The sequence below is a fragment of the Sporothrix brasiliensis genome (genome assembly GCF_000820605.1).
Source record: "Sporothrix brasiliensis 5110 chromosome Unknown Cont20, whole genome shotgun sequence".
NCBI classification, from domain to species: domain Eukaryota; kingdom Fungi; phylum Ascomycota; class Sordariomycetes; order Ophiostomatales; family Ophiostomataceae; genus Sporothrix; species Sporothrix brasiliensis.
Genome location: NW_024467139.1, coordinates 2011956 through 2023658, shown reverse-complemented (window position 1 = coordinate 2023658; position 11703 = coordinate 2011956). Strand labels below are relative to the sequence as shown.

Below are 11703 nucleotides of genomic sequence, written 5' to 3'. Positions count from 1 at the left end.
GATGAAAGACGGGATGGCCCGCTAAATGTTAGTGCGGTGTCAGTGCATACCACAGCGCTCGTCGATCACACGTGACCTCGCGCAACTCGGAGAAGGTGCCCTAAAAATGTGAAAGGTGAATTTGGCGATTCGAGAAGGAAGCAACGACTGAGCAGTCAACCAAGACGAGAGAAACAAACAAACACAACAAAACCTTGCCAATTGTCATCGTCAACATGCGTCCGTACAGATGCCTGTCATCTCTTGCCGGTCGCATCAAGAGTAGGCCGATCGTGGTCAACACTCATTCACGCTCTTCAAGCTCTTCCAGCTCTTCAAGCTCATCGTCGTCTTCCGCGGACCTCGCGCAGCGTTCTCTTTTCATCAATGTCCGTCCACCTCCCGCGTCTCTTTCCGAGCGCCGGTCTGTGCTGGGCGTGCTCGAGCGGTACGGCAAGGCCGAGCTGTTCAAGAAGCTGGCTGACAACAGCTCGTTTGTATGCATTGCGTCGAGCACGGCCATGGCGGCAGCGCTGATCCAGCGGAGTCCGCTGCAGTACGAGCTGCTGGCCGAGACGCTGCAGGCTGCACAGCCGTGGGGCCATCCGCGGGTGGCGCAGTTGGTGCAGCCGATTGAGACGACGTCCATGTCGACGGCGACCGCCAGGTCCGGCTCGCCGCCCTTGCCGCCCCCGCCGTCATCTTCGTCCTCTCCAAACTGGTCGACTTCGTCGACATCGTCCTCCCCCATCCATCAGCGCTCGTTCGTGGTCAGCGTCTTCCCCAGCATCGACTACCACCACCGCACGGTCGTCCGCAGTAACCCGCTCCGCGGACCGTGGCCTCGGGACCGTGACGAGGGTCCTTCGGGCATGGCGACCATTGTATCAGCCAACACCGACAACTACCGCGACACGTTCGTGTACAATGCGCTGCGAGCCGTCGTACCTGAGAGCGCGTCGTCCGCAGCGCTGTGCGACTGGCGGACGCGGCAGCCGGCGGCCGGGTACGACTCAGAGTTGGCGGCGTCGTCGTCTTCGTCGCCATCGCCATCGTCGTCGATAGCTGCTGCCCGCATTCAAGAACGACGAGCACGCCGGGCGCATGCGAGCAAGTCAATCCTGTCAAGTCTTTCTGGGAGAGCCGGCAACGGCAGCGGCAAGGCAGAGACCACCAAGCGCCCGAACCAGTGAAAAAAGAGGAAAGCGGATGGGAATTAATAACAGCTACCACATGCATCTATGCGTTGATTCCCGGTTGTATCGTGCCCCTGGCGCAAGGTACCTGCTGTGCCCCATTTCCAGTGGCAGGAAGAGCAGACACTGCCCCAGCAACCCTGCGGTGCTTATCCACGCTTTCCCGTCAGTCTGTACGGATCGTTTTGAAAAGCGCCACGCAGCTCTCTGGGGGGAAAGCGCGGGAGGACAGACCACGGATGATATTCCTAGATCAAAGGAATCCGATGGAGCCCGGAGCCACGACTGCAATAGGTCCTGCCAGAAATCTCGATGCTGGCCCTTGTTGCCACCGCCGATACCTCCGAGCGCGGCAGCTGCAGGAATTGCGAGACGGGGAGACGAGGCTGAGGAGGCCTCGAAGGCAAGCGGCCACAAGTGGCCCAAGTCGGCTGAAATCTACACGAGCCACGATAGTTCGAGACACCTTTCACGAGCAATTCGCAAGGAGACAAGCAACTTCCCAACTTTCATCACAATCCGTTTCAGGCTTTTTTGTTGAAATCTTGTCCGTTTTCGCATTCGAGCGATTTTCCACTTCTTGTCTTTGCCTGTTTTTTTCGTGGCGGCCGTTCAGCCACCCAAATGCCATTCCACTGAAAATTCGGTTGCCTATATGCACGTCGTCGTCGTGGTTGACGTTTTTGCCTTCGCAGTGGGCTTTGACGCCCGAAAGAAACGCATGTTCTATTTTTACTGGCTCATCCAGTCAAACCCAGCCAAGAACAGACCCAGGCAACGGTCGACCATCGGTCAGCCAATCGCACCCCCTGTCTCTTCATCCTCGTCCCCTTCCCACCTCTCCCTCCGTCTCTTCCTGTTTTCAGGGCCTGCACAAACCCTTCCAGGGCATTCTCTGCATGATTACAGAGGCACACGTCCCTTACGAGAATCTTCGTACGGGTCGTCCGTTTCAAGCTTTGGAGCAACCTCGGCGTCGGACTTCCCGCCCTAATGTTCAGTCGACCAGCCACATTTAACCTGCTGAACAAGCAAACAGCATGAAGAATGAGGAAAAGAGCGCACCCTTTTCAGCGCTCAAAGCCCGCCAAAACACTCAGAGCCTTGAAACCCAGCGAATAGGCGAGTGGACTTTGTGGGAGCCCTCGCTGTTTGTCTGGTTTTCGCCTGCCGGCAAGCGTTTCAGCATATCTCATTTGGTCCCAAATGCTTGGTTCGCCATTGCCTTTCGCTCTTTCGGTCCCCCGGCCCCCATGACGTTACTTCTCTCCACCAAACGCCCCGACCATCTGGGTGACTAGGTGTCTAAGCCCGCTTACAGCGGCATCGCCCCGTGACTCGGTGCGTTTGCTGCTGAATTTCGCTGTCAGACTCCTCGACCGTAGGCATCACCATACATTCGTCCTAATTGCCTCGTCACTGCATGCGTCGGCAAAAAGGGTCAAACGGGCATGTGCTTCGCTGGGTTTTGAGACTTTCGTTTATGTATATATGTTGAAGCCCACCTTTTCGTATCCTGCGAGGGAAAAAAATACACAAGAAATATAATCTGTTGACTCTCTTGTCTTACACGGATAATACGAAATCTCACCTGTACAACACGTGCGATCCATCACCTCACAGCCTGCGTCATCTGACAAACACCTCAAATCATCTGCTTTTTTGTCATCCATGTTCTCTTTATCTATAAACAAATAAAGGCAACCAAAACATCTCACTTTGCTCGCAAACTCGACTAACTCAAAATTCTGCCAAAACGGACTCTCAAAAGAGAAACGGCGCCTCACCCAAGAATATGACCGCAACAATGACTTCTGCAAGGTCCACTACAATGACCATCAAGCCTTACCTCCGCGTGTACACGGGAAGTGATATGCACTATCGCTTCGACGACGAGTCGGGGGAGTGGTACGACGGCGGCGACATACGCTTCTTTGACCGCTACGACTACGGCGACGAGGAGGAGGACAGCGAAGAAGAGGATGCATTCCCTCAAAGCATTGCAGCTGCTTCTAGCAGCTGGCAAAGTACCGACAACTATCTACCAAAAGATACAGGTGACAGCCTAACAAAGCAAGCCGAAGAGGCTACGTCAAAGGACGTCGAGACAGAGCAAGACGACCAGACACAAACACAACACGACCTTAGCTACTATGGTTATGGTGACTATGACTTTAGTCAGCTCAGCAGAGTCACGACCGCCTTTAACATCCACGACTTTATGGATCCCAATCCCATGAGTGCGGTTGAAGACCGTGATAAAGAGGGCGACAAGGAGGAAGACCAGGACGACGAGGGGACCGAGGGAGACTACGAAGACGAAGAGGACGCGAATCGGCGGTGGCCTTGCCCTGAGCCTCAGCGTTAAGGAGAAGAAAAGGAAGACCGAGACGGAAGATTTAGACTTTACCGCAGCGATGCGATTTGGGTGTTCCCCATGTAGTTTTACGGTCATAGCTTTGGGACAACGATATGGGGCGAGGAACACAGTGACCGCAGCTAAGTGGCTCCCTTTATACTATCACGGCCTAGAATGGCCACCATAATGTAATTAGGTACACGTCTATAATGCATTCATCCCATCCACAATGAAATTTCTACCATCCCTCCACAGATCCCAGCGCCGCATGTATCCGGCGGACCTCCTCGCCGCTAACCGTCTCGGCCTCGGCACCCTTTGCCGTTGCTGCTGCCGCGTCTTCCAGACACGATGAGTGGAACGACACCACGCTGGTGTGGCGGCCCTCCTCCTTTTTCGCACCCAAAATGGCCTTTTCCAGCGTGCTCACATTCTGGCTGCGCACACCACCGCCCACGACAATCTCAATGCTCGCATGTGGCCGCGCCTGGGCTGCGCCGGCCACGTCCCGTTCGGCAGCGACCAGTGCCTGCAATGTGTCTGCATGGTCGACAGCGCCGCCCTTGCCCGGCCCGCCGGCTGTCAGCACGCCCGCAAAGCCACAGTCGCGCAGGGCAGCCAACCCTTCTTCGGCCGCGTGGTTTGTCGCATCGCTGCCCAGAACCAGGTCGAACGCCCGATGGAAGACGCATGCGTACGGCTCGGCGGCCTGCACGAGCTGGCGATTGCGGTCGGCGTCAATGCGGACTTGCCCATCTTTGCCGTCTTCTCTCGCAAGAATGCCAAAGACAAAGCCGTCGCCGCGCGTTGCTCGTAACAAACCACTGGCTACAAAGGCTTCGAGGTCGCTGCGCATCTCGCGAAACTCGTCGTCGGTATACAAGAAGTCGGGCTCGCCCAAATCCGACGACGGCGGCCCCCGCGGTCGGATCATGACGCGCAATGGGACGGTTGACGTGGGGCCAAGAGCCGACGACACGGCCTCAACTTCAGCACGTGTCGGTGTGAGTCCGCCAGCAGCATAGGAGCCTGTGCGGTTGACTTCGAGGCGCGTGGCGCCGTGTTCGACGGCGACTTTGGCCGCTGCCGCCGAGAAGACGGGGATCTCAAATACGGCGGGCATGTTCTGGCCTGCGATTTGTTTTGTTCTGTAGCAAGGTCGAAGCGGGGAATGTGGCCATATACTTTGACAGCTGAAGAGTCAACTGAAAAGTGAATTGAAGATGGAAGGTTGATCCGTGAGTTGTCCAGTAGTCAATGTCGTTCGGTGTGATGTAAAATGTGGGGCCTGCAACCGCGACTAATATAAAAGGTGCAACGATTCCCGTGTCCAATTTATGTATGACATCAGGGCCACTCCCAGACCCTCTTGCTCCAGTTTTCTCAACGACACTTGGTAGAATAACGGTAATCCATCAACACTGACACTCAACACTGCAAGCACAAGAAAGGTAAGAAATAATTTCATTTGGTAAGACATCGCAAAAGACAAGGAGTTAGGAGAGATGTTCAACAAAAGGACTTAAGTCGACGCAACACAAAACCAAAAACCAAATAGATATCGAAATCGTTCAATCCTTCAAGGCGCCGTGAAGTTAGAGTGCTTTCCTTGCCAATGCATCCTATCCCTGCTCCCAAGCCAAATCACCGTGCACCAATGCTCAAAACAATTATCCCAAAAGTGAAAAGCAGTATCAGAAGTCCATGCTTCTCGACGACGCCGGTCATGATTCCTGCCGAGGTGTTTGCAAAAAGGTAGAAAACTCACCAGTAAAACTAATAACGAAAGGACAAAACAATAAATGTGCAAAGAGATCGGGGACAGCGTAGAAAAGACATGGTGTGGGAGGGGGGGGGGGGAGGGGGGGGTTACCATGTCCTACTCTTGGGGCCATTGGCTGACAAACATGCTGTCTGCCTCTTCGTCTTCCTTAATTTCGTCGATGGCAGACTGCCAGTCATTTGCAGCGGACAGCTGTTCATCCATGGCGGATGGGGTGATCGTGGGGGAAGTGGACCTTGGTTCTGAAGACATTGCCACCTGCATCGGCGCCGACACGGGCAGCAGCAGGTCACGGACCGACAACAAACCGCCACCCACCGGACCAACGTCCGCCATCGCAGATCGTGTCACACTTGGCTCGAGACTCAGCTCCTGCCGGCCCTGGTCCTGCTGTCGGTCTTGGCGTTGGTCTTTCCGCTGCTGAGGAAATAACAAACCGTCAACGTAGCTCTGAGCCGGCAAGGGCTTCGGGCCACCTTGCCGTTGCATCTCCTGGATGTTGTCGGGGAGAGGCACATGAGTCAGTCGAAGAGGCTCTGTTGAATGAGTCGGAGGCGGCATGCTAGAGAAAGCTGGCGGCTGAAGGAGCGGAAGAGACATGATCGCCGACAAGGACGGCATTGTGAATACGAGTGGATCTTGGGCGAAGTGGCCGGGGAGTCCGAGCGAAGAGAGCGCGGGGAGCGTCAGTGCGGCGGAAGTATCTCTCGGCGCAGCAGCCAAGCCGATGTCAAATCTACCGACGCCTGCAGCATCTGCCGCGTCTGCTCCGTCATTGGTACCGCCATTGGCAGTCTTTGTTGCCGTGTAGCCCAGCCCAGACAGGGTGGTCGTCCTCTGGTGAGCCGAGCCCGTATCGTAGTATGCGCTGCGGTGCTGTCTGAATGGTTGCGTCACTGTGTCAGCACTGGCTGCAAGGCGGAGCTCAGCAAAACGCGCGCGGTTCGACGGAAGGCGAACTGAGTCACCGACCAGAATACCACGCCGCACAGAGTTTTGGGCAGTACGGCTGCGTTGAATCGGCGCGTGGCCAGTTGTGAGGCCTAGAGGAAACGATTAGTCATGGGCCTCCTTCAGATTGGGATCAGATTGAGAGGCATATCGAAGCTGTCTTCGATAATGAGGAAAAAGAAGAAGAATAGCAGGGTCATATAGAAGGCGGCAGATGGAAGAAGCATACGTTCGTCTGCAATGTACGACCGCACAAAGCGGGCAGCATTGGGCGAGAACCGCTCGAGAACACAGTTTTGGAAGAAATGCTCGTCTTAAGAATCGTTAGTAGGCCTGAAAAGCAGAAAGAAATGTGATGAGCGATGGAGAAAGAGGAAATCTCACACAACATGAGGGCCGTATAGGTGCGCCGCGCCAGGCTCCCCATTCTGTCCTGCATCACCTTCCGAAGAGACTCCCAGCCGTGAGGCTCGCGACTGGGGCGAGAATAGAGCTGCCGCTTCTTGGAGGATGGAATGATCTCGGTCCAGAACACTCGTTCTTCCTCCTCAGACCAGACCTTACCTCCCATGGCTGCGGAAGAGTGCCTTGTTGTCGTAACTGTGAAGTGGGAAAGAAAGCCAGGAAGTGCCCAGGAAGTACGTTGGCAAACCCGCAGGAGTGCGTGTCAAAATGCTTGACAAAATAGAATAGAAGTGGCAGTCAAATGCACAGACAGAAGGAAGTGGAGAGACAGGTATGCAGACAAAGGCACAAAGAATGAGGGCGGAAGAGAAGCGAGGATGGTACAGTAATAAATACACCAGTTTACAAAACGATGAGAGTACAGAGATGGCGAAAGAGAAAAGAAGAAGGTCAAAAGAAAGTGCTCAGCATCGCGCACCAAGATGCCTGGATGACGAAGGACGGTCGGTGATCGAGATATGACGAGCTTCGAGTCGTGAGCTGTTGGACGATTGTTAAGTATGTTGAAACGTGGCGTTGTGATGATGAAAAGAAAGCGACGAAAGACGTGGAGAGGACAAAGGCTGGCGAAGATGATGTTGAGAAAAGGAGCTGTCACGATATTTGAGAGAATATTTATGGCAATCTAGGAAGCAGCAAAGTGAGCTTCAAAAAGGAGGGAACGACCATGAGCGAGGAATTTGGTTGCATATTCTCGCACAAGGACGATTCTTGGCCAACTTTATCGTCCTGCAACGTCCTCATGACCACATATTCTTCCGTCCGAAGCCAAGTCGATGCCCCGACTGTGTGGGCTGTCTAGCTTCTTGACGTGAAAGTGAGAGCAAAGTGACAGCAAGTGACGCTGAAATCAGCCAAGACGGGAGCATCTTCGGAGTGCCTTTTCAATAGACTTTCCTCCATGATTCTTCAATGGTGGAAAGCTCAATGTCCAGCAGCCACATAGTCAGCATTATTCAAATGGACTTGATGGCAGTGGTGCTTCGTAACCGCGCGCTGTCAGTGAGTCGGCGAGCCGTCGTTCCAAGCGAGCAAACTACGTTGTTAGTGACAACATAGTGACAAGACAACGACAACACCAAAGCATACCCTCCTGCCCCTCTTACGTCTTTACATTTCATCCCACCTTGGATTTTACTTACCACACTCTTCTTCCGAGGCGCCACGACACCCTCACGCACCCACAATCCCCAACCGCCCATTGTGTTGGCCAGCATCATATCCGTTGTCAGCCGGTCGCCGACGACGGCAATCTGGTTGGGTGCTGTCACGCCTGTTTCTGGGTGCGCACGAAAGTAGGCCATGATCTCGTCGCCACAGCCGGGCTTCTTGGTCGCATGGGGCAGCACCGCGACGCCTGTGCTCGCCTCCACGGTCGCCAGCAGACTGCGGTCCTTGTCGTGGCTCAGTGCGCCCGCCGTGTTAGACACGATGAGAAGCTTCCGGCCGGGGTACGCCTCGCGCAGTTTCTTAAAGTGTTGCTGCCAGAAAGGCCCGAGCCACGAGTCAGTTGTGACGTTGTCCTCTCTTCGCCTTTGTTCTCCCGATATACCCCGCCCAGCCTCACCTCATATGCCGGATACACCTCGCTGCTCTCGGGAAAGGCAAAGCAGTCGTCCTTGTCGAGCACGACGGCCTTGATCTCGGGCTTGCGGCCGCCCGTCCGAGCTACAAACGCACTGTCGAGCGGAATGGGAATGTCGTTGAATGTCGCCACCACGCCATGAGGCAGGCACAACGCCGGCCTCGCCAGCAGACGGAAGACGTTGACGGAGGCCGACAAGTTGAGATTCATTTTGAGGAGCGTCGGTAGTTATCTTCTGCTTTTATCCAGGCGTACGGCGTATGCTTGGAAAGCTCTACAGAGTCGATATCGACAACTTCAACATCAACCGAGGAGGTTCGAATCTGCGTTGTCTTTTGCACCTGCCTTTCTAAGAGCTCTTAGTGCGCTGAAGCTGGAAAGAGCTGTTGGCGCATTGACATTTGGTTGGAAGGAGCGGAGCGGCAGGTAAAGTGGGTCCAGTAACGAGTTAATGGGAAGGGGCAAAAGAGCCAGCCAGCGAATCGCGACTCGGACGCGCGCTGTGGAAGGTGCGACTGGCATTATCGCATTGTTTTGCTCCGTGCTCTTTTGCGTTCGACCTTTCTTCTCAAACTTCTTTCTTCCCATGACACAACACAGCATGCAATAAACGCCTCTTTCTACGCAGGCTGTCGCCATCCCTCCGCACCAATGGCGCGCACGACCACACCACGGAATAGTAACCGCGGCGGCGTGGCTGAGGCAACCACCGTGCCGACCTCCTCCCCATCTGCCACTCGTCTCGATCGACGACAGGTGTCGCCGCCCAGCGACACAAGCGTCGCCGAGCAGCTGAACACGCCGACGAGGAAACGATCTACGACTGCAGCTCGGAGAACGAACGGCACCGCCAGCGGCAGCGTATACGATGTGCCGGGCGATGATGGACGCGACGTCTTTGAAAACTCGCGCAAGACCGACGAACGTTACCTATCCGTGGCAACTGCCCACAAGCCCAATGGCAGTCGATCGAGTCGGAAGCGGAAAGCCACATCTGCCGAGCCTCTCGTCACAACAAACTTGGACGAAGAAATCGACGACCGTGGCGAAGAAGGCATACAGGCGAATGGCCATGGAGATGACGGCGAAGGGACGGACTCGGGCGATGGCCCCGCGCGTTCTCTGTCTGTGGCTGCAGAGACAGCATTGGACTCTGCCATAGAGGCTGAGCCGCCCGTGGCAGGACCCGTCGAGACGCCAAGGAAGCGTGGACGGCCACCCAAGGCACGCTTTGGCCGACCGTTTCGATTCGCCCGGCCGCTCTGTCGAGCAGACTCCCACGAGCAAACGGCGCCGTACAGGCGACGCGTTTGCGACGCCGACCAAATCGACGCCAACCAAGGCAGCTCGTGGCAGTGTTGCCCAGACTCCAAACACGCGGCGAACACTGGCAGACCGGTCGGCACGAAAGAAGAGCACACGTGCGCTTATTGACCGCATGGTGGCTGGGGCTGACGACGATGATGAGGACGAAGCAGCTCTAAATGACGCCATCCTTGATGCAGACGACGAAGATGGTGAAGACGGTGAAGACGTTGAAGACGACGAGGATCCAGAGGCTGCCGCAGAACCGGCTGCTTTCGAGCTAGGACAGGAACCCCCTGCCGTTCTCGAAGCCCACGAGGCATCCCTTGACGCCCCAACGCCGAGAAAACGCGGCAGACCACCAAAGGCCAAGGGCGCTGCAACCCCCGCAAAGGCGGCTCCTGCTGTTCCAGGTGCTAATGGACAACCTGCCAAGCGGGGTCGTGGCCGGCCGCGCAAAACGGATACCGGTCCGTCCACCTCTTCGGCTGCAGCACGAGACGCCACGCCACCGCGCGACCTGCCGGCCCACGAGCACTACTTCTTCCAGAACCGCGCCGGTGCCGGCATCAAGACGTCCAACAACACACTGGCTGCGCTGCGTCTTCTGACATACGACGAGTATTTTCGACTGCGCGACGGCGGCACGGACAACATTGTCAACCGCCACGAAAAGCAAATCGGCTACCTCGAAGAGCTGCATTCGCAGTCGTTTGCACAGTGGGCGTTTGAGCTCTCGCAAGGGTTTAGTGTGTGTTTGTACGGGTACGGCTCGAAGCAGCGCGTACTCCGCGCATTTGCAAGAGCGCTGCACAAGGGCATCCGCGACCACGACGCCCACAAAATTGTCATGGTGAACACAAACACAGCCGGCGCGGCGGCCACGGCGGCCGCGGCAGCCGCTGCGCCCTCGACCACAGGAGGTAGCATGGGTATGACCGCGTCCGCGGCCGCCTCCACGCTGCGGGACATTATGCTTGTCGTGGCCGCCGCCGCCGGCGGCGTGGCGTCCACAAATGGGAATGACGCCGCACATACAGCAGCACCAAAGTTGCCCTCCGGGCTCGCTGCCGCGGAACGCATTGTAATGTCTCTCCTGGATAAGGCTGGCAAGGCCGAGAGCGCCTTCCGGGTCACCCTCATCATCAGCGGCATCGACAGCCCCAGCCTCCGCCGCCCGGCTGCCCAGGCAACGCTCGCGCGGCTGGCCGCCCACCGCAGCATCAGCCTGCTGTGCGCAGCCGACACGCCCGGGTTCCCGCTGCTGTGGGACGGCGCCGCGCGCAGCCAGCAGAACTTTGTGTTCCACGACGCGACGACGTTCCGGCCGCTGGCAGGGCTGGACACGGTGGACGAGGTGCACGCGTTGCTAGGGCGGCGCATGCGGCGCGTGGGCGGCAAGGACGGCGCAGCGTTTGTGTTACGGAGTCTACCAGAGAATGCGCGGACGCTCTTCCAGCTGCTGGTGGGCGAGGTGCTGGCGGCCGACGAGGGACAAAAGGGCGGTGGTAGTGGTGGCGCCGGTGGCTTCGGCTACGACGACGAGGACGACGAATACGGTGACAACGACGGAGGTGACCACGACGACGGTGCCGGCGAGTCGGTAGCGCTTGAGTACCGCATGCTGTACAACAAGGCGGTCGAAGAATTCATCTGTAGTTCCGAGATGGCCTTCCGGACGCTGCTGAAGGAGTACGTTTTCTGCCTTTTTTTTTCATTCTTTTTTTTTTCGGTTCGGTCGTACTAACTCTCTACTCGTTAGATTCCACGACCATCAAATGGTGTTGAGCCGAAAAGATGCATTTGGTACAGAAATGCTAAGCCTGCCATTCCGGCGCGACGAGCTAGAGGCGCTTTTGGAAGACCTTGCCTCGTGAGACCGGGAAAAGGTATACCTGCCGACTTGTTTCACCGGGGACAACATTCATGATACTGGAGTTCATCATAGCAAACATCGGCGTTTATCATTGCGGATTCATGTTACTCTCATATCAGTCGCCATAGAATAGAGCATAACAAATGAGTGAAAAAGACGCAGGGTATTACTGCTGCTAATTACTGCATATCTATGGATATTGTG

At 56.2% G+C, this 11703-nt stretch overlaps 6 protein-coding genes across 6 annotated transcripts; 3 read left to right on the top strand and 3 right to left on the bottom strand.

Annotated features, from left to right (window-relative positions):
- Positions 1 to 215: 215 nt before the first annotated feature.
- SPBR_07628 (uncharacterized protein) lies at positions 216 to 1172 on the top strand (the record flags this gene model as incomplete). The annotated part of the gene is made up of 1 exon (XM_040765882.1): positions 216 to 1172. The coding sequence occupies one exon, from the start codon at positions 216 to 218 to the stop codon at positions 1170 to 1172; it is 957 nt and encodes a 318-aa protein (XP_040616538.1).
- Positions 1173 to 3006: 1834 nt separating this feature from the next.
- Positions 3007 to 3543, top strand: SPBR_07914 (uncharacterized protein; the record flags this gene model as incomplete). The annotated part of the gene is made up of 1 exon (XM_040766168.1): positions 3007 to 3543. The coding sequence occupies one exon, from the start codon at positions 3007 to 3009 to the stop codon at positions 3541 to 3543; it is 537 nt and encodes a 178-aa protein (XP_040616537.1).
- Positions 3544 to 3772: 229 nt separating this feature from the next.
- SPBR_07689 (copper homeostasis protein) lies at positions 3773 to 4657 on the bottom strand (the record flags this gene model as incomplete). Its single annotated transcript, XM_040765943.1, has 1 exon — positions 3773 to 4657. One exon carries the CDS (start codon positions 4655 to 4657, stop codon positions 3773 to 3775), a length of 885 nt encoding a protein of 294 aa, XP_040616536.1.
- Positions 4658 to 5413: 756 nt separating this feature from the next.
- On the bottom strand, positions 5414 to 6839 carry SPBR_07234 (uncharacterized protein; the record flags this gene model as incomplete). Its single annotated transcript, XM_040765488.1, has 3 exons — positions 5414 to 6360; positions 6498 to 6581; positions 6653 to 6839. The coding sequence occupies 3 exons, from the start codon at positions 6837 to 6839 to the stop codon at positions 5414 to 5416; spliced, it is 1218 nt and encodes a 405-aa protein (XP_040616535.1).
- An 846-nt stretch (positions 6840 to 7685) lies between these two features.
- Positions 7686 to 8528, bottom strand: SPBR_07729 (uncharacterized protein; the record flags this gene model as incomplete). Its single annotated transcript, XM_040765983.1, has 3 exons — positions 7686 to 7769; positions 7876 to 8214; positions 8301 to 8528. 3 exons carry the CDS (start codon positions 8526 to 8528, stop codon positions 7686 to 7688), a joined length of 651 nt encoding a protein of 216 aa, XP_040616534.1.
- Positions 8529 to 8969: 441 nt separating this feature from the next.
- Positions 8970 to 11500, top strand: SPBR_06651 (origin recognition complex subunit; the record flags this gene model as incomplete). The annotated part of the gene is made up of 3 exons (XM_040764907.1): positions 8970 to 9506; positions 9592 to 11315; positions 11386 to 11500. 3 exons carry the CDS (start codon positions 8970 to 8972, stop codon positions 11498 to 11500), a joined length of 2376 nt encoding a protein of 791 aa, XP_040616533.1.
- Positions 11501 to 11703: the final 203 nt, after the last annotated feature.